This window comes from Microtus pennsylvanicus, chromosome 11 (assembly GCF_037038515.1).
Source record: "Microtus pennsylvanicus isolate mMicPen1 chromosome 11, mMicPen1.hap1, whole genome shotgun sequence".
NCBI classification, from domain to species: Eukaryota; Metazoa; Chordata; class Mammalia; order Rodentia; family Cricetidae; genus Microtus; species Microtus pennsylvanicus.
The window spans coordinates 67,406,928-67,425,543 of NC_134589.1; the positions used below are offsets into that span (position 1 = coordinate 67,406,928).

General features: G+C 47.7%; 1 protein-coding gene across 5 annotated transcripts in view; it reads left to right on the plus strand.

The window, feature by feature from the left end:
* Window positions 1-18,616, plus strand: part of Slc22a4 (solute carrier family 22 member 4) — a 57,266-nt gene that overhangs the window by 18,393 nt on the left and 20,257 nt on the right. The window contains exons 2-4 of one of the 5 annotated variants that reach the window (XM_075992621.1): window positions 8,891-8,994; window positions 11,106-11,260; window positions 18,358-18,529. In XM_075992621.1, coding sequence (XP_075848736.1) covers window positions 8,891-8,994; window positions 11,106-11,260; window positions 18,358-18,529 — 431 coding nt within the window. The remainder of the gene's footprint in view (window positions 1-8,890; window positions 8,995-11,105; window positions 11,261-18,357; window positions 18,530-18,616) is intronic. The other 4 variants (XM_075992622.1, XM_075992623.1, XM_075992624.1 and 1 more) reach the window with 4 other exon arrangements.

The window sequence follows — 18,616 nt, forward strand, 5'->3', positions numbered from 1 at the left end:
TTCTGTTTTTTTATTTTGCAGATGATCAAGAAATTTCACAGCCAAGTTATAAAGAAGGAGCTGGGGTGGATATGTACTTTGTTGTTAATTGTCAGCTCTTCCTTTCCTCCTGGGAGGACACTGTAGAGACCCGTTGCTAATTCTTAAATGGACCGATGCTAATTTCTCACTCACAGTCATCTCTGGGATTAAGTCTGTTTAGAGAAGGATTTTATACCCTATGGTAAGAGCTTTCTAACTTTCTTCATACTTGAATGGAAGTTTTATTTCTAAGAATCTTTCCTCAGGCCACATTCAAGAGTAAACACTTAGCTTGTTACCCACGCCACTTTAAGCCATGGCTTTCCTTAGTGGAGAGGCACAGGTCATTTGAGAGGGAATTTTTTTCTTAAAGAAGTTTGCACTTTTGCTTCCTGTCTCAGGAGGGACTATGGTCTCTTCTTTAAAGATGATGAGAAGGGGGACTGGGGAGATGGCTCCATCAGTAAGGTCCTCATGCCTGCCTCGAAAGCATGAGGACTCTGTTCGGATCCCCAGTAACCACATAAAAGCCTGACATGATGGTGTGTGCCTGTAACCTCAGTGCTGTCAGGCCGTGGAGACAAGCAGATTCCACTGACTCCAGGTTCAGTGAGAGACCGTGACTCAAAATACACACAGTGGAGGAAGACCACATGTGCATACACAGGCACCCTGACCCATGGCCTGCACAAACACACCCACAGGCACAGATATGTCTACCTGTATGCATGCATACAAGCATATGCATGGATTTCACATACATACAATTTTTTAAATAAAGCAGCAGGCTGATAGAGATGAATGTACGGGCAAAGTCACATGTCAGAAGTGCCAGAATCTAAGAAAACCTGTGTTCTTTGCTCGGCATCAGACTGCCTTCTGGGGGTTTCAATTTTGTGTAGGATGCATCTTTATGGTCCTTCGCGGCTTTGGTACGAGCTCACAGTCATCTCTGGCTCGAACTGCTTGGATAATTAAAAATCAAAGGTGTCTTTCAAGTGCAGCGCATAGTACTCCCTAGCCCCAGGCCCCATTTTTCTGTTACTCTTAATTGGCTAGTATTCATTCATCAACAGTTTAGGTATGTACCAAGTGCCCAGCCTGTGTTGTTCTAGGCCATCTAAAACACAATTGTACTGATTATTCAGGTGTGAGAACATTGCCCTTCTGATGAAGGATAAGAGGGGAGGCTGCCTTGTTTCTTTCCCTCTAGCTAGAGAGCAAGGATGAAGTAGCCCAGAATAGAACCTGCTCACAACAATGCTGGGTTCATGCAGACACACGGGCATAGCTGGGCCGTCTTGCTTGACCTTGAGCTTTATGAAGGAAAGAACTATGTCCTGTGCATGCCCAACACAGATCCTGGCCTGGGGCAGATGTTTAAAGCCATCTGACCAAATGATTAATTAACTCCACTAAACCAGTCCACTAAAAAAACAATTTGGACGAGTCCCTCCATTGCTCCCATGCCTTCATTTATTCACTTATGAAACAAGAAAAAAAAAGGAGTACCCATCCCATAGGACAATGTTGAGAGCTCTTGAAGCAATAAAACGTGCATACTAAGCATCTGGTATGGCCACTGGGTGTGGTGGTACAGGTCTGTAACCTTAGCTCTTGGGAAAATCAGAAGTTCAGGGTCATCCACGGATACATAGCAAATTCAAGGACAGCCTGGGCTATCTGAGACATTGTCTCAAAATAAAAATACACTGGGGTTGTTATTCTTATTATGATTTATGTTGGGAGATGTAAGAAGCCGATAGTGACCTTCTATCTCTTCTTCTCTTTTTTGTTTTCCTCCCAGCAGTGATAAGATTGAATCCAGAGCTTATGTATGCTGGGCAAGCACTCTGCCACTGACCTACATCCCCAGTCTGTTCCTCATGACCTTTGTGACCTGGTTTCTATCTACTGAAACAGAACCGAAGGACACATGGTACAGCTAGGTAGATCACACTCTGCTCTGTTGTAGGAACCCCGGTCCTAGACCCTGAGGATCTAGGTGTGCACATCTAGTCCTCCTTCCCCCGCCTAGCTTGAGTCAGCTGGTTGACACTTTTTAATCATCTCAGAAAAGAGAGGGGAAGTCTGTTTTGAAAACATTAATGTTTGGCTTAAAAGGTCATCCCCAGAATGAGGCCAGCCATGCCCTAGCTGGTCAGTGGGGCATCCACCATTCGACTCTGATCCTCTAACTAAAAGTATGTTTGTGTGTGTACCCACATGTGGGGAGAAGTTCCATTCAATCAAGAGAAACGGGTCTTCTAACAGATCTGTTATGTTGCCAAATGGAGTTCACTGGATCCTGGCTAGTACTTTGTCTGCAAACCCAAGCTCCTCATGGCTTTCCAAAGAGACTCCTTGGGCACAAAAGCTCTCAAAAGGAGACTAGAGCCCTAGAGCAAACCATGGACAGCCATGTTGTTTAATCACATTTACCAGGATCTCCAAAGACATACAGTACCCCATATGGGACTGAGGCAAATGGCTGCTGTGTGTTCATGACTGGTCAGGACACCCTGTTGGGCACCTCTTCCTCTTCATGGAGGGAAAGAGCTGTACCCACAGCTGTAGATAGAAGTTTCTGTCCTACCTGATCCCACATCCACTCAGTCCCAAAGAAGCACATAGAGACTTATATTAATTATAAACTGTTTGACCTATTGGCTCAGGCTTATTATTAACTAGCTCTTAACTACTTAAATTAATTCATAATTCTTATCTATATTTATCCATTTGGCTTGGTATCTTTTCTCAGTAAGGCATTCTCATCTTGCTTCCTCTGTATCTGGCTGGTGACTGCCTGTCTGCCATTCCTCTTCCCAGAATTCTCCTAGTCTGGTTGCCCCACCTATACTTTCTGCCTGGCTACTGGCCAATCAATTTTTTATTAAACCAGTTCAAGTAACAAATCTTTATAGTGTAGTATTTTTACAGTTTATTTACAGTATTATCCCAAGCTTTTCTTTTCAAAACAAGAACCCTGAATCTATTCTCCTTTGTTTAGCTTTTTTCTGATCATTATCAATAACATCTTATAACCAACATGCTAAACAAAGACAAAAATTCATAATCCATTTTTTGGAATTTGGTCACAGTTATCTAGGCTACTTCCTGCTGATTGGGGGTGCTGATAATCAAAAACTTTAGGATTATGGTCAAATCCTGACTGAAGTACTCTGTAAGGCTGAATCATCTCAGTCAGCAGTCTTGAAGCTGTTCTGAATGTAGAACTCAGAGGAAATCACAACAGAGGCACTCTGAAGCATTGGATCATCTGGGCTGTCTGTTCCCATTGGCGATTTTTCGGGGGGGGGGTTCTTCCTTGATCAAAGCTTATTTTTCTTAACACAGAATGAATCCGCAGCCTCTCATTTCCTGTGGAAACAAAAACAAAATCTGTTCTCTAAAGTGACATATCTTTGGACTTAAATTTTGAAGTCAAGACTTTTTCAAAATATTTAGGTTGGATTAATCCAACAGCATTAGTAATCAAATATCTTTTAGCAGCTGTTGTTCCTCCAGCAGTCAAACAATTCAAAGACAACACAATAACATACAATATCCAGATTATCTGTGTATTTTCCATCTTTACTTGGTTTTTATTTTTTACTCTGTTTGTTTTATTTTTACTTTTAAATCTTGGTTTTTTTTTTTTTTTGAGTCAGGGTTTCTCTGTGTATCTTTGGCTGTCCTGGAACTCACTCTGTAGATGATACTGGCCTAGAACTCACAGAGATCCACCTGCCTCTGCCTCCCAAGTGCTGGGATTAAAGGCGTGCACTGCCATGCCTGACTACTCTATTACTTGTTTTAAGGACTTTCTCTATCCTTTTTCCATTCTATCCCAAGCCTATATTTTTTAAACACACTGTAAACCCTAGAGGGTTTTTCCCTGAATTTGTCTTTACTATATATCTTTATCTTTTTTTGACCACATGAGTCTTTAATCCGCTAAACTGCATGGCTAGGATTAAAGCTGAGGCTTTAGCAGCTGGCTCCTTCCAATTCTTTAGCTGTGTGAGAGTCTAGCTTCATGGTGGGGGTACTGCCAGGAGCCAGATTTATTGCCACAGCTCTGTTGAGTTTCTGTGTCCAAGCCACCACCAAGAAGCCTGATGCTGGTTGCTCATAAACACCACTTAAGTGTTGGGTGGCAGAGCCTCTTAAGGAGCTGCAAAGTTTTTACCACTAATGCTGAGTCAGAAAGCCTCTCTTAAAGGAGCCACAACCTCTGCTTGCTGCCAGCAAACAGAGCCTACCAGAGAGAAGACAGTTACCAAGAAGCTGCACTTGACTCTGTTCTTGTCTATCTAGAATTTTTTTTAAACTTTTCAGGCTTTATGTGGAAATTCTTGCCAAATGTTTGGGTGCCATTTGTAGATGGAAGTTTTTTTTCCAGCCTGGTTGAGCAGGTATTCGGTCCTAAAGAAACACACAGAAGCTTATATTAATTTAGCTTGGCCTTTTAGCTCAGTCTTATTATTAACTAGGTTTTACAACTTAAATTAACCCAGAGTTCTTGTCTATGTTTAGTCACGTGGCTTGGTACCTTTTCTCAGTAAGGCATTCTCATCTTGATTCCATGGTTTCCAGGAAAGAGAGTTGCAGGGAACTTATCCATTTCCACCCCTACCCCCAGCACCCATGCTTTGGTCCAAAGAAAACAAGTTTGATTACCATTCCCAACAGGTTACCTCATGATAGGCAGCCTATGCAGTCACACAGAGCCTGTACACTTGATTACAATATTCTGCTTTGGGTGCTATGAAATCCTTTTTCCCTCTCTTTTCCAAACCTTTTTTTTTTTTTTGAGATAGGACTTGCTGTATAGTGCTATGGAATAATCTTTTCGTGATGATGTGTCTTTGCCAAGGTACCTTCTGAGTGGGTTAATAAAAAGCTAAATGGCCATTAGCTAGGCAGGAGACATAGGTAGGAGAGTCACACAGAGAACTCTTGGGAGATGGGCAGAGTCACCAGCAGGCACACAGGAAACAAGAAATACTAGAGGACAGGTAAAAGCCACAAGTCATGTGGCAACACAGCGATTGATAGAAGTTGGTTAACTTTAGTTGTAAGAGCTAGTTAGTAACAAGACTAAGCTATTGGCCAAGCCATTAATAATATGTCTTCTTGTCATGATTTGGGAGCTGGCTGGCAGGACAGAAAAAAATTCACCTACAGTATAGCACAGGCTATCCTCAAAACTCTTAATCCTCTATGCTTACACCACCATACCTCTCTGGAAACCCTCAATTTCAGTGACCAGGAAGATGGCTCAGCCAATAAAGGTTTGCCATGCAAGCAGAATGACCTGAATCTGCTCCCCAGAACCCATGTGAAAAAGTTCAGTGTGGTGGACTACATTTGTTATCCCAGCACCAGGGAAGGTAGACAGAGCAAACTCCGGGGGTTTCCTACCCAACTGGCCTTGCCTAATTAGTGAGACCCTGCCTCAAAAAATAGGGTGGATAGCACCTGAGATGTGATAATCGATGTTGACCTCTGACAAGTGTGTGTGTTCATGTGTATGTGCATGCACACAAGCGTGCACACACACACTGAAAGAAGAGAAGAGGGAAGGAGAGAGAAGAAGGAGTGGAGGCCACCTAAATTTTGTCCTTGCCACTTTTGAACCAGGGATCCAGCAAGTTCAGTTTGCATTAGGTAGAATTCCCACCTCTTGTTTTTGCTCATACTGGGTCTGGCTCTATCTCCATAAGCCTCTCTCTTTCCTTCCTGTCTCTAAGTCCATTTATCTATCTATCTATCTATCTATCTATCTATCTATCTATCTATCTATCTATCTATCTTTAGTGTCTCAAGGTTTCTGTGTAGCCCTGGCTGTCCTGAAACTCCCTATGTAGACCAGGCTGGCCTCAAACTCAGAGACCCACTTGCCTCTACCTCCCAAAGGCTGGAATTAAAGGCGTGCACCCCTATGCCAGGCACTAAGTCCTTTCTTTGCTTCTCTAGTTCAAATTCCTGACAGTGAAACAGTTTTTGTTTTAAACCACAAAGCAGAGAACATTTTATGAAGCTCTTTGCTGCCCAGATGCAGCTGAATAGTGACGGTTAATGGTTGGCACGGTAAAACCGCTGCTGGCATAAGATTTGTTGCATTCCGTGCAAGGCTAAGTGTGGTGACGGAGGCCTTCTACCCCAAGTCCTAAGCAATTATCGTCTGGTGTCATATTCCTGGAAGAAGAGTGGGAACTCTTTGCCCTGCCTTTGGAGACGCAATGACTTCTGGGTGTCTCTGTGTGTCAGGGTTCAATCTCAAGCCACTTTCCTAGCCTTGGCCAGCTTTTTTGGAGGAAGGTAGCCACTCGCTCAGGCACACCTTGCCTACTCCTTCTGGTCTGTAGGGTGAACAAGCCTAGGAACCTGGCTGGACAGCAGCAGAGAGCTGATTGCCTGTCCTGTCTCTCGGAGCCCATTCAGGGACCTCAGGTCCATTTTCATTTCTGAGTAATGTCCTCTTTAGCTTTATTTAACATTAATGTGGATGGGTGGGTAATGGGAAGGAGGCGTGGGTGTATGTACCACAGCATGCATGTGGAGGTCAGAGGGCAGCTTTATGAAGCTGGTCCTCTCCTTCCACCCTCACATGAGCTCCAGGATTGAACTCAGGTGGCCGAGCTTACTCAGCAAGCACCTTAACCCCTGAGTCATCTTGCTGGCCCCATTTCTTGGTGATTTATAAAGAAAGAAGACTTGGGCTGGCAAGATGGCTCAGCAAGTAAGAGCACTTGCTGTGTGGCTGCTCATGCACCTGAGTGTGAATCCCTAGGACTCATGTAAAAAAGTCAGGCGTGGCTGCACACACCTGTGACCCCGGCATTAGAGGTTGGAGACAGGTAGATGCTGGGAGCACACCGGCCAGCTAGCCTAGTCTAAATTGGGAGCTTCCAGTTCTGTGAGAGTGAGAGGCTCTATTTCAAGGATATAAGACAGGATGTGATAGAGAAAGACACCTGATATCTTCTACCCTCTAAAAGTGTGGATGCACACTCACATGTGTGTAATACACACATATAAAACCATACACATATACCAACACACACAATAGAATAAAGGCTGGCTCAAGTCAAGGTTATGAGTGCTGAGAAGTTCAAGGCCAGCGGCTATGTCTAGTACAGGCCTTCCTGCACAGGGCATCAGTGCAAGAAGACATAAAACTCGTTTATATCTGTCCTCTAACAAAGCTGCCGTTCCCTTTGGATTAGGCCCCACCCTGATTACCTCTTTTTTTTTTTTAATCACCACCCAAAATTCCTATCTCCAAACACCATCATTGAATTAATTATGTTTACTTCCTTAACACCTCACAATAGGGATTAAATTTCACCATGAGTTTCAGTGGGAACAGTCACACCATAGCACCAAGTGAGGTATCAGTCTGGATAAGTGATTGATAATCTCAGAATGATCCTCGGGTTGCTTCTGAAGGCGAGGGAGCTGAGTTCCTGGTCCATGTTCTTCTTCTGCAGAGCCATGCTTGGGCATCCTACCAGCATCGTGAGCTGGAGCAGCCTTGATGGGAGGAAGTCTATAGGGGAGGCCTTAGGTCTCGGGACCTAGGCAGGCTGGTGCTCTGCAGAAGGCATGACCACAAGGGTCACGAGGGTCACCAGGCCCTTCTAAGCTGAGCAGCTGGGCTAGCAGAAGCCATTGCCACAGGCAGACCCTTGGGCATACAGTCTGCTGTGACTCCTGGCTTGAGTTTTTATCACCTCCCTGACTTCGTTCGCCTTGATCGCCTTAGCTTTTCGGTTTATGCTTTCCATTTGTTAGTGTTTCTAACCCCTGCTCCCGCACTACAGAACTACAGAATGCAGTATGGACTAATGCATATGCAGGAACTATTCTAAGTCAACTACACTTTGAAGGCAGCTGTGGGGAATAAGAACAGAACTGCCCCACAAGTGCCACAGCTGTAGGATGCCCACACGGTGGGGCAAGGGGTAGGCTGGAGGGTTCCTCTCCTCTGCTAGCCCATCGTGTGACACACTGCTCCCATACACACCTCCAGGCCAAAATATATGAGCAGAGGTCACCAAGCACACTTTGAAATCTCTGCAGCCTCCCTTGAGACTGGGCTGAGCTGACTCCAGGGGAAATCTGGGAACAGAAACTCTGGCTGAAACTGGTTTTATGGATCCACCAGCAGGAGCTTGTTAGTGTAGTAGCAGGTCCACAAGGCCTGGGGACTGGGAGGAACCACACTGCTGGGAAGGCTGGGTGGGAGGGAGGGTAGAGGAGTGGAGGAAGGAGGCTCAGACACCCCTTGGAAAGGGTGGGGCGTGCTGGCACAGTGGCCCCTGGAGTGGGTTAGATGCTCCATCTAGGTTTGAGGGGACCAGGGAACCAAGACTTCTCAGAGAAATGCTTAAACACCTCACAGCACTGAGGCTATTTTCAGTCTTCAACAAAGATGACGTTTTACTCCTGGACCAGCTAGCTGTGCCCTCCGCCCTTCTCTTCTGGCCTTTCAAACCTCTCTCTTCTGTGCTGTCTTCTGTGAAGTAGAGGAATGAGGATCTCTTCACTTCATACTGCTTTGTGGTTGCGGGCTCGCCAACCTCGTTATAGATAATGCGAGCAGGTTGAAGTCCTCTCCTCCCTCCCAAAGAGGAAGCTCTGTCTCAATGGGAGGCAGTAGCATGCCCCCTGGGCTTCTTGTCACACTGAATGGCAGAGTCACACCCAGAGCTACGAGGCCTGAGCTCTTTGCACAGAGCCAGCAGGCTGGTGCAAGGGAGGACAGTGGACCTGGCATCCATCTGGCGCTCCTTGGAGCGGGGCACGGGTGGGTCCTGCTGGAGGACTGGGCTCACGTTGCATGCTGTCTTGTTGGCAGTGGAATCTGGTGTGTGAGGATGACTGGAAGACACCCCTCACCACCTCCCTGTTCTTCGTAGGCGTTCTCTGCGGTTCCTTCGTGTCTGGGCAGCTGTCAGACAGGTAAGGACTCTGGATGGGGAACAATGAGGTGGAGCTCCTTATCAGTCCACAGCCTGTCTTGACGCAAGGCCAAATTCATGGGCTTTTTACACAGACAAGGATCCTCGAGGCACCGAGTGGATAACAGGAGAAGCGTAGCATTTGGGAGGCTGGGGTCTGAGGAGAGGATTAAAAGTTTAATGTCAACCTGAACTCTATATCAAGACTCTATCTAACTAACTAAGTAAATCTTTCCCAGATAAACCTAGTGTGCAACCTTGACTATAGCACCCCTACATAACAAGACCTGCCCTATCTAACTACTACAAACTAGCTAGGTAAATAAATAAGTCTTTCACAGATGGTACTAACACGTAACCCTTACCTCCACATCCTGCCAAGACTTCTGTCACACTCCCAATCTGAACTCACAGGGCTTTGACCATCTTTGATCAAAGTATCGACCCCAACAGAAAGCAGGGCCCTTGTGCCACAAGCCCCTTTGCAGAATAGGATGCTGGTATTATCATTGCCCCTGACTCTGCCCCCAGCTCTTGACAGGGCAGGGGTAGGTGACATGTCACTGCTGCACAAACAGCCTGCAGCTAGAGTAAAGCCAAGTCCTGTCAGATAGGCACTCTCTGAGGCTGGGAACGGAGCCATGGCTGGGCCTGCAGCCATAGAACTGACCCAGGCTGGCTTTTGGTCACCAGAGCCTGCAGGCTTCACAGGGACAAGATTGCATTATCCCGAGTTGTGTCCTGCTTGCCCTATATGTTCTCTTGTGGCCACAGCAGGTGGGAGTGTTTAATAGCGGTGCTGGACAGCGCTTCCTGGGAATCTGCCCCCACCGCCAGCTTTAAGGCCCAGACGGAATGGGGCAGGGATGCTCCACCCTGCCCACTGGTCACTACCGGAATAAAACATTAAAGCTTAAACCAACCAGTGACACAGCAGACATGGCTGAGAATGGCGTCATCCCAGAAAGCAAAGGTTTGCAGCTGTAGAGACGCATCGACATACCTGGGCAACTGCATAACACCCCAAGGCTCAAACTGCCTTGCAGACAAATAATATTTGGAAGACGTCAGGTGCTGGCATGAGTGTGGGTGCTCCTTGACTTTCTGTAAGCCCTGTCCTAATAAACCCACCCTAAACCGAAGAGATTAGATCGGGAAAAAAAAACTCTTCACACGCCTAATATGACATGCTAGCTCGGCAAACAGCCAGATGTCTGTCAGGAGTGTAGCTCACTGTCACTGCTCAGCACGGAGAGAGAGGCTCCCAGGCCTCATCCCTGTCCAGCAGGGAGAGTGGAGAAAATATGAGTACAGAAATCCAAGCAGGTATTCTAAGTAAATGCAGAGCACTTCCCACCATTGCAAAATCATGAAGTCCTAGGTTGAACCACTGTGAATCAAGGATTGTCATTTTTCAAGCTCGCTGGGTGGTTCCAAGTGTAGCCAAGGTTAAGAAGCAGCAGCCCCTGAGGGGGTTTCTAAACACACAGAATTCCCATGGGGATGATAAAAGTATCTGCAATCTTATCCATTTCTCACAAATGGTGTGGCAGTTTCGACCAGTGCTGCCTCTCTCTCTCTCTCTCTCTCTCTCTCTCTCTCTCTCTCTCTCTCTCTCTTTCTTCTTCTTTCTTCCTTCCTTCCTTCCTTTCTTTTTTTTTTTTAAGACAGGCCCAGGATGGTCAAGGATGGCCTCAAAACCACTGTATAGTCAATGGTGGCCTTGGGCTTCTGATCCTCCTGCTCAACCTCTCAGGCGCTGGAATTACAGCTTATGCACCATTCTGGGGACCAAAGCCCAGAGCTTCATTCAGCTAAGCAAGCACTCTGTCCACTGAGTCAGACCCCTAGCCCTCCCATGCCTCCTTCTAAAGATCAGATTTGCTCATGTGATCATCACAGAAGATACCCGTTTCCCCCAGAGGCAAGACTTGGCACCCCAAAAGGTAGTTCCCGGGCAGGTGGATGCTGGAGGCCTCTCCAGGGAGGAAGCTAACAGATGTCAAAGGGAAAAGAAAATATCTCAGTCTTGAGACAAGACAGACCCTATGGTGAAGCTAGGCTTGGTGTTACAACACACCCTGAGTTACGCTGTTGTGTTGTGTTCTATAGGTTTGGCAGGAAGAAAGTCCTCTTTGCTACCATGGCTGTGCAGACTGGATTCAGCTTCGTGCAGATTTTCTCCACCAGCTGGGAGATGTTCACTGTGTTATTCATCATTGTGGGCATGGGCCAGATCTCCAACTACGTGGTGGCCTTCATATTAGGTAGGAATGACTTTCGAGACTTGGTGTCCCTTCTTTCTACCCTGTGTAGTTCTGGGCAGGAGGGAGCTACTGAGTGTGAGTCCAAAGTGTCCTCAACTTTAGATACATGTGTATATCTAAGGGGGGGTCTGCAGCTATGGACACCTCAAGCCAGTCACAGCCTGGCAGGGGCTCAGAGGGGGCCATCTGTACTGGACTAAAACCAAGAGCTGGAGCTGGGAAGAAGTAGCCACACAACAGTAGACACATCCTCAGGAGCAAGGGGCTTGGAACAGGAGATCCTGGGGTCAGGGAGACAGCAAGGATGTGAAGTCTTTGATCTGGGATATAAAGGCATAAGGCTGGTGGCCTACGAAGGGACTTAGAGGGGTTGATAAGGCGTATATGCAGTGGGAGAGTCACTTGCTCGGTGTCAAGAATTTGTCCCACCTGGGCAGATATGCTGTGGCCTAGATCTGAGTTCACGCCCTGAGCAGATGAGCGTTGCACAGGACGGCTGCACCTCTCTGATAACAGTTCTCCTGTCGGAGGGAAGACCAGGCTGAGAGGGCAGGCAGGCCATCAGTTTCTAGGCCCTAGGGAGGTTCTGGGGGAAAGTGAGGTGAGCTTCACGGAAACCATTCAGGGCTGTTCTCAAAAGTGTGAGCCCCACCACCAATATGCTCTCTGATCTCCCCGTCAGGATGAGAGGAAGTGAGAGTCACCCCAAGCGCGATGAACACCAAGCCCTACAGTCTTTAGAACAACCATGCTAGCCGACCCCAAATTACCCCAGTTTGTCCCTATTGTCCCAGCACAATTATTGATTGTGTCTCTTCAATAGCGCTAGTGCCTTCCTTGCACCTGGCTATGTGGCTCTGATTGCTCTCGGGAACCTGTGACTCACTGGCCTTGGCAATGGTGTGTGCTATTAGCCAAAGACACGCACACCCTCTGTCAGGCTGCCAAGGTGGAATTGTCCAAATTCCATTCCTTTAATTATTGATGAAGGGCTTCTTGCCACAGGCCCAGCCTCATGTCTGAGGAGGGAGGACACACGAGGAGGCAGAGCAGGCAGGAACCACATGTTCCCAGCAGGTGGCCCTCTATTGAGCAAGCCCTGGCATGAGGAGAGCTGTTCTCTGCCGGGACCAGGGGTGGAACGGGAATTTTTCCGAGGTCATCTGTGAGGCCGCACACATGTTATCAGGAAGCAGAGATAGGTGAAGGCTAAGTTTTAGGACAGCCTGGGCCATGTAGCAAGACTATAGCTCATAAAAGCCAAACAAAACTCACCATTAAGAAAAATTGCCATTCTGTAGAGAGCGGAGAAGTTTGTGCTGATGGAAGAGCTGCCAACAGTGACTGGTGTGGCCCTGGGGGAGACCTGAAGGTCACTCTAGGCAGAAGGACGGATCCAGAGCAGCCCAGGCTGGGATCGAGAAGGAGTCTATGCAGAGCAGTCACCCTTCTGATGCACCTGGCTTAGAGAGAGAGAGAGAGAGAGAGAGAGAGAGAGAGAGAGAGAGAGAGAGGTGTCACGAAAGTGTGAGCACAGGAGTGTGGGCAGGTGGGAGGCTGAGGGAAACACCAGGAGTCTTTCACAACTGCTCTCCGTCTATTTCTTAATGTAATGTTTATTTTGTATATGGAAGGGGTGCACGTGTGCCTTAGCTCATGCATGAAGGGCAGAGAACAGCTCGATTGGGTTCATTTTCTCCTTTCTTCATGTGGGTCCCTTGGCTTCACCTCAGATTGTCACGAGCCAACTAGCTGACCATTCACCTTATCTTTGGACATAAGATCTTACACTGAGCCTGGAACTCTCAGGCTAAACGGGCTGGTCAGTCCACCCCAGGGATCCTCCCGTCTCTGCTGAGATTTCAAGCGTGTTTCACAGTGCTCGGCTCTTTTAGGTGGGTCCTAGGGATTTGAACTCACTTTCTTATTTTTGCATGGCAAGGACTTGCATGGCACTGGCTCAGCCTCCCAGGACCCCAACCCCAGCTGTTCAAGACTCACAGAACAAGACCTGCTCCTCCCGCTCTGAGAGCCTTTTCTGTGAGAATAGGGCAGTGCCACAGCTCTGGCCTTCCCGCTACCCACTTGGCCATGGTCTCACGTGCAGGGTAGAGAAGGAGGAGAGGGCCAGGTCAAGGGTAGGTTGGAGCTGAGGTGTGTCAAATCAACAACCAATAGAAGGCTCCCTATCGACTTGGGTCCACACCCCTCATCCGAGCGGGCCCTACAGGAAACTGCTAACAGTAAGTAGGTCCTGGGATAACATTTGTACTAAGACCTCAGGTCTGAAAGCCTGTGAGTGTCACTGAAAACTGATCTGTCTCAAAACAGGCGGAGTTCCCAGTCAGTTCCTGAAAGGGAGAACTTGGTGGAAGGACAGACTCCGTGGCTGCTGCTTTTCCTGCAGCGCTGCAGCGCCCTCTGGTGTGTCAGGACTAAAATTGCTACATTCCCAGGGCATTTATTGGGCTTTTCCAAGAAGCCAGATTTGACCCCAACAGATTTTCATTTAAGAAATTCTGTCTGTGCCTGCACTTTATCCTCCATGCTCTGGGAAAGAATCTAGATGCTTGGGATGGTAAAAGTTCAGCTTGGAAATCAATCTTTGCACTGATTGCATAAGCTGAATTCTTCCCAAAGCTGTACAGAGTCTCCTTCTGGGCTGCACTTAACTCTCCCCAGGCTTGCCAGAGTCTTAGGTTATACAAAAGGCCAGCCAAACTCTCCAAAGCAATACAGAATGCGGAGGAAGTGGGACTCAAGATCAGGGTCAATGACCTCCCGCACCCCAGCTTCCCCCCAGACTCCATGTCATTCTCAGGTACAGCACTGTAACCTGCCCATCGATTTCTGGGTAAAATGACAGCAGCATCCTCCTTCATCGTCTATAAAGAACTGCCTTTCTGTTTTCTACAGGAAAACCTAGCCACCTCCTGTCTCGACTGATTCATCAGTATTTTCCAGGGCTTCTAACACCAACACCCAGCCACTACCCCACCCCCACCCCTGCTATCCCACGCTAAGACAGTTCTTTAGACATGCTTAAAGCTTGCCTCCTCTGGTTCCTATGTTTCCCTTCAGTAAGGGTACAACTGATGGCAGCTTCTACAGCTTTGACTCACAGGAATCTCAGATTTCTTTGAAATTGGACTACGCCAGTTAAGAAACTTTTATCAGCCTTGATATTTTTATTACCTCTTAATGTATTTATCTTCATGATACTGAGGATCAAGCCACGGGTCTCCTGAATTCACTGTATAGTTGATATGCACACCAGGCCTTAAATGCTTTTAGCTTGAAATGTAACTTTGACTTGTTATTTGAATGGAATGACGTAGCCAAATACCAGACTGGCTTAGCTCAAAAACCAAAATTTTATTTTCTGCATCATGACAGCATGGCATGAGGCCCCTGGTCACATTGTGTCATTCGTCAGGAAGCAGAGAAAGATGAACACCTGTGTCCAGTGCGCCTCTCTCTCTCTGTGTCTCTGTCTCTGTCTCGCTGTCTCTCTTTGTCTCTCTCTCTCTCTCTTTCTGTCTCTGTCTCTCTGTCTCTGTCTCTCTCTCTGTCTCTCTCTCTCTCCAGCTGTGCACCCTATCCCATGCCTGACACCATCCACGTTTAGGGTGGATCTTTCCTCCTCAGTTAACCCAATCTCAGTTAACACCCTCACAGTTATACCCAGAGACTTGTCGCCTAGGTGATCCTAGAGCCCATCATGTTGACAAGCATTATTTTAACCATCTCTGGGGGATTTAGCATAGAGGAACCCACATTCTCCCCACATTGTGACATAGGACACACCCTCTCAGCCCATCCTAGCAGATGCACATTTCCCAGGCTTGTTTCCTGAGCTTGAATCGGCTGCAGGCCTCAGCCACATTGAGGTGCATGTCCTGCTGCCTCCTCGTGACGTGTGCCTAGTGGTTCCTGGAGCTGACTGACAATGATATGATGTAAAATCCTCCTGGGTGGAGGAGCCACTGAGTGGGCACAATCTCCTAGAGCTGGTCATGGTCTCAGCAGAGCCAGGACACACTCTTTGATTTGGATGTAAGGTTTCTGCTCTCAAGAGACACTGAGAAGCCAGGCTTTGCCTACAATCATGAGTCTATGGGGGGGGGGGGGGGGCAGAGTAGGAGGACGGGGATCTGATGAGCAGAGCTGGAAATCATTTCTGCCACAGGTCTTTATTCTGGGTGAGAACACAGAGAGTTTATTACATCTGCCTACTTGAGGCCCTCTCCTGATGTTCCCTAGAGAGAACTGCTTGGTTATTAGCCAGTTTAATGATCAGACTATGAACGACATCCATGGTCTCATTCATCTCCCCTGTGTCTCCACTAGCATCCCAGCTGAAGGATTGGTCCATAAGACCATGGGTTTGAGCAGGCAATTTTCCTCCTGAAGGCTTGACATATGTAGGTTGATAAATATCGTCAACATCACTACATCGCTGTAGTTCATTTGTTTGCTATGAGTTTAGGGATTTTGTTCGAGTGTGTACATGCATGTGTGACGTTCATGTCTATGTGTGGTACCCCTGTGTGTGCATGTGTGGAAACCAGAAGTTAAAGTCCTATGTCTTCCGCTATACTCTCTCACTAAATCTGGAACTTACCCATTTCAGCTACGCCAACTGGCCAGGAAGCTCTCAGGATCTTCCTGTTTCCATCCCCCAAGTGCTAGAGTTACAGACGTGTGCTGCCATGTCTGGTTTTCATATGGGCTCTGGGGATTTGAACTCAGGTCCTTATGATTGACTGACCACCACTTTACCCACAGAGCCCCCAACCCATTTGTTTGTGGGGTTGGTGTTTTGTTTGTTTGTTTGTCTTTGAGACTTGGTTTCATGTAGCTCAAGCTGGCACTGAACTCAGTGTATGCAGTCAAAGAACTCCTGAGCCATTCCCCTTATATTTGCTGAGCGCTGGGATCTTAAGTGTGAGGTGTCACATCCAGTTTGCATCACTGTCACAGATACTTGAATGTAGACAAGTGGCCTTAACTCCTTATGCCTCAGCTGAATATCTGCAGGGCCAAAGTCAGAGAGATCGTTATGTGAGCAGTTAGCCTGGAATGGGGCTTGGAGAAGTGCTCAGAAAAGCCATGGCTGTGAAGATGATGGGGGTGACAATGGTGACGATGGTAATGATAATAATGTGGTGGTGATAATGACGCTGATGATGGTGGTGATCGTGTATGTGTTGGTTACTGTTCTGCAGCAGTGATCTCACACCCTGACGGAAAGCAACTGAGGGGAGAAAGGGTTTGGTTCAGCTTATAGTTCCGGAGGGGCTAGAGTCTATCAAGTTGGGGAAGGCGTGGCAGCAGGAGCATGGGGCTGAGCTGGCAGTCAGGGAACAGGGTAATGACATTTTCTCCCCACATCAACATGGAGAGAAAAAGAAGTGGATTCGGGCTATAAAACCCCACATTCTACCCTTAGATGTACTTCCTTCAGCAAGGCTCCACCTCCCAAAGGCTCCATCACCTTCCCCAATAGCACCAGCAGCTGAGACTAAGTGTTCAAACACACAAGCCTATGGGGAACATTTCTCACTCAAATGACAGCAATGCATAAGGAAGGGAGAGACCCCAAAAGTTACAGAGCATTAGGACTAATAAGGAGTTGTTTGTACCGTCCACCTTGATCCACAGGCTGGCAGATCTCTGTCCTTACCTGCTACCTGGAGCATAGCTAACTCACCCTGTGTCTGTTAGCATCTGCTCTACGACTCTGTCCCAATGCTACCATTTATCTACTGACCTCACACACAAATCAGAGTCTCACTTAGTCCTCTGTGCTTTTCTTTCCCATGATCAGATTCTCTGCTTCTAGATTTCTGCTTAGGAAGAACACACGCACGCGCGCGCGCGCAAGCGTGCACACACACACACACCCCACATACCCATTCATTATCACATCATAATCCCAGCCAAAGACAGCCAGGCTATGGTAGAATGTGTTCATTCATAAATTAAGGAAAGATCTGGAAATGATACTCAAGAAGGTCAAAGTAACCAGACACCACCCTAGGGAAAAAGTCTGCAGGCAGTGGGATGGCCCTGGGGTTAGAAGTCTGGTCTGCAAAAAAACTGTGGAAATTGGGAGACACCCAGCAGGAGACTATGAAGTTCAAGGTCAGCCTGACCGTTCTCAAGAAACTGAAAAAAAGATCAGAAGGAAACCACAGAGGGGTGTGACTCCCTTTTTCTAGGACCACGTCCCATGCAGCGGTGCTGCCCACATTTGGGAGGGGTGTTCCTAGCTCAGCTAACCCAATCCAGAAATTCAAGCATGCTCATAAAGTTTTGTCTTCTGGGTGAGTCTAGATTTTTCAATTGGGCAATCAATATTACTAGTGTGGGCAGGCCCTACACAAAAGGCCAAGCTCTTGCCCTTGGCCATATCTCTGTCCTTAGGTCAGAGGGCCCAGAGTGGATAGAATTCTAGTGTGCTAGAATCCTGACCCGAGCCACAAGGCCATCTCTGAAGACCCGCTGCTAGTGACCTGCTGTGTACTGGCTGCACGGGACAGAAACCAGCTGCCAACACATCCTTCCCCAGCACTGCAACTGTACGCACCCTTGAGCCTTTGCACTGGTCACTGGGTGTGTGTCCAGTGCTGGGGCGGCCACTGCAGGGAAAGCAGACCAGCTCCTTCCCTGCCGTCCCATCAGCGAGCACTTTCTGCCTGGGGAGCATCGGCTCCAGTGCTGACTGCCAGCCCTGGGAAGATCCAGAGGCAGCTGGCTTCTAGGTGTCACATCCAAGGGTTCAAGGACAGGAGTGCGTCCTGACAGCCGGAAGTGCCACTGTTGTCTCCTAGGCCAGTGTCTGTTCACAGTTGTGGACAAGCGTCCCACACCCAGACTCCATACAGTGTCTCAAAAGAGCCACTTCTTGTCTCCTGGACAGGATAGTCTGTGTCTCCCACTGGCCTCTTATTCTGAAGATTCTCAGAAGGCACTGGTAGGGCCCTTGTCAAGCATACGTGGGTTCAATCCCGAGTAATGGAAAGAAACCCTATCTCAAAAAGCAAACGCTGAAGAGAGTGGAAACGCTAACTCTGCCCCCTTGTTTTGAACAGGAACTGAAATTCTGAGCAAGTCAGTTCGAATTATCTTCTCCACATTAGGAGTCTGCACATTTTTTGCAATCGGCTACATGGTGCTGCCTCTGTTTGCGTACTTCATCCGAGACTGGAGGATGCTGCTGCTGGCACTGACACTTCCTGGGGTGCTGTGTGTCCCCCTGTGGTGGTGAGTACAGCCACATTTCCAAGTCAGCTTTCCGCTGTGGCGGGCGGGCCCAGAGATGAGCCCACTGCCCACCCAGCTGCATCTGCA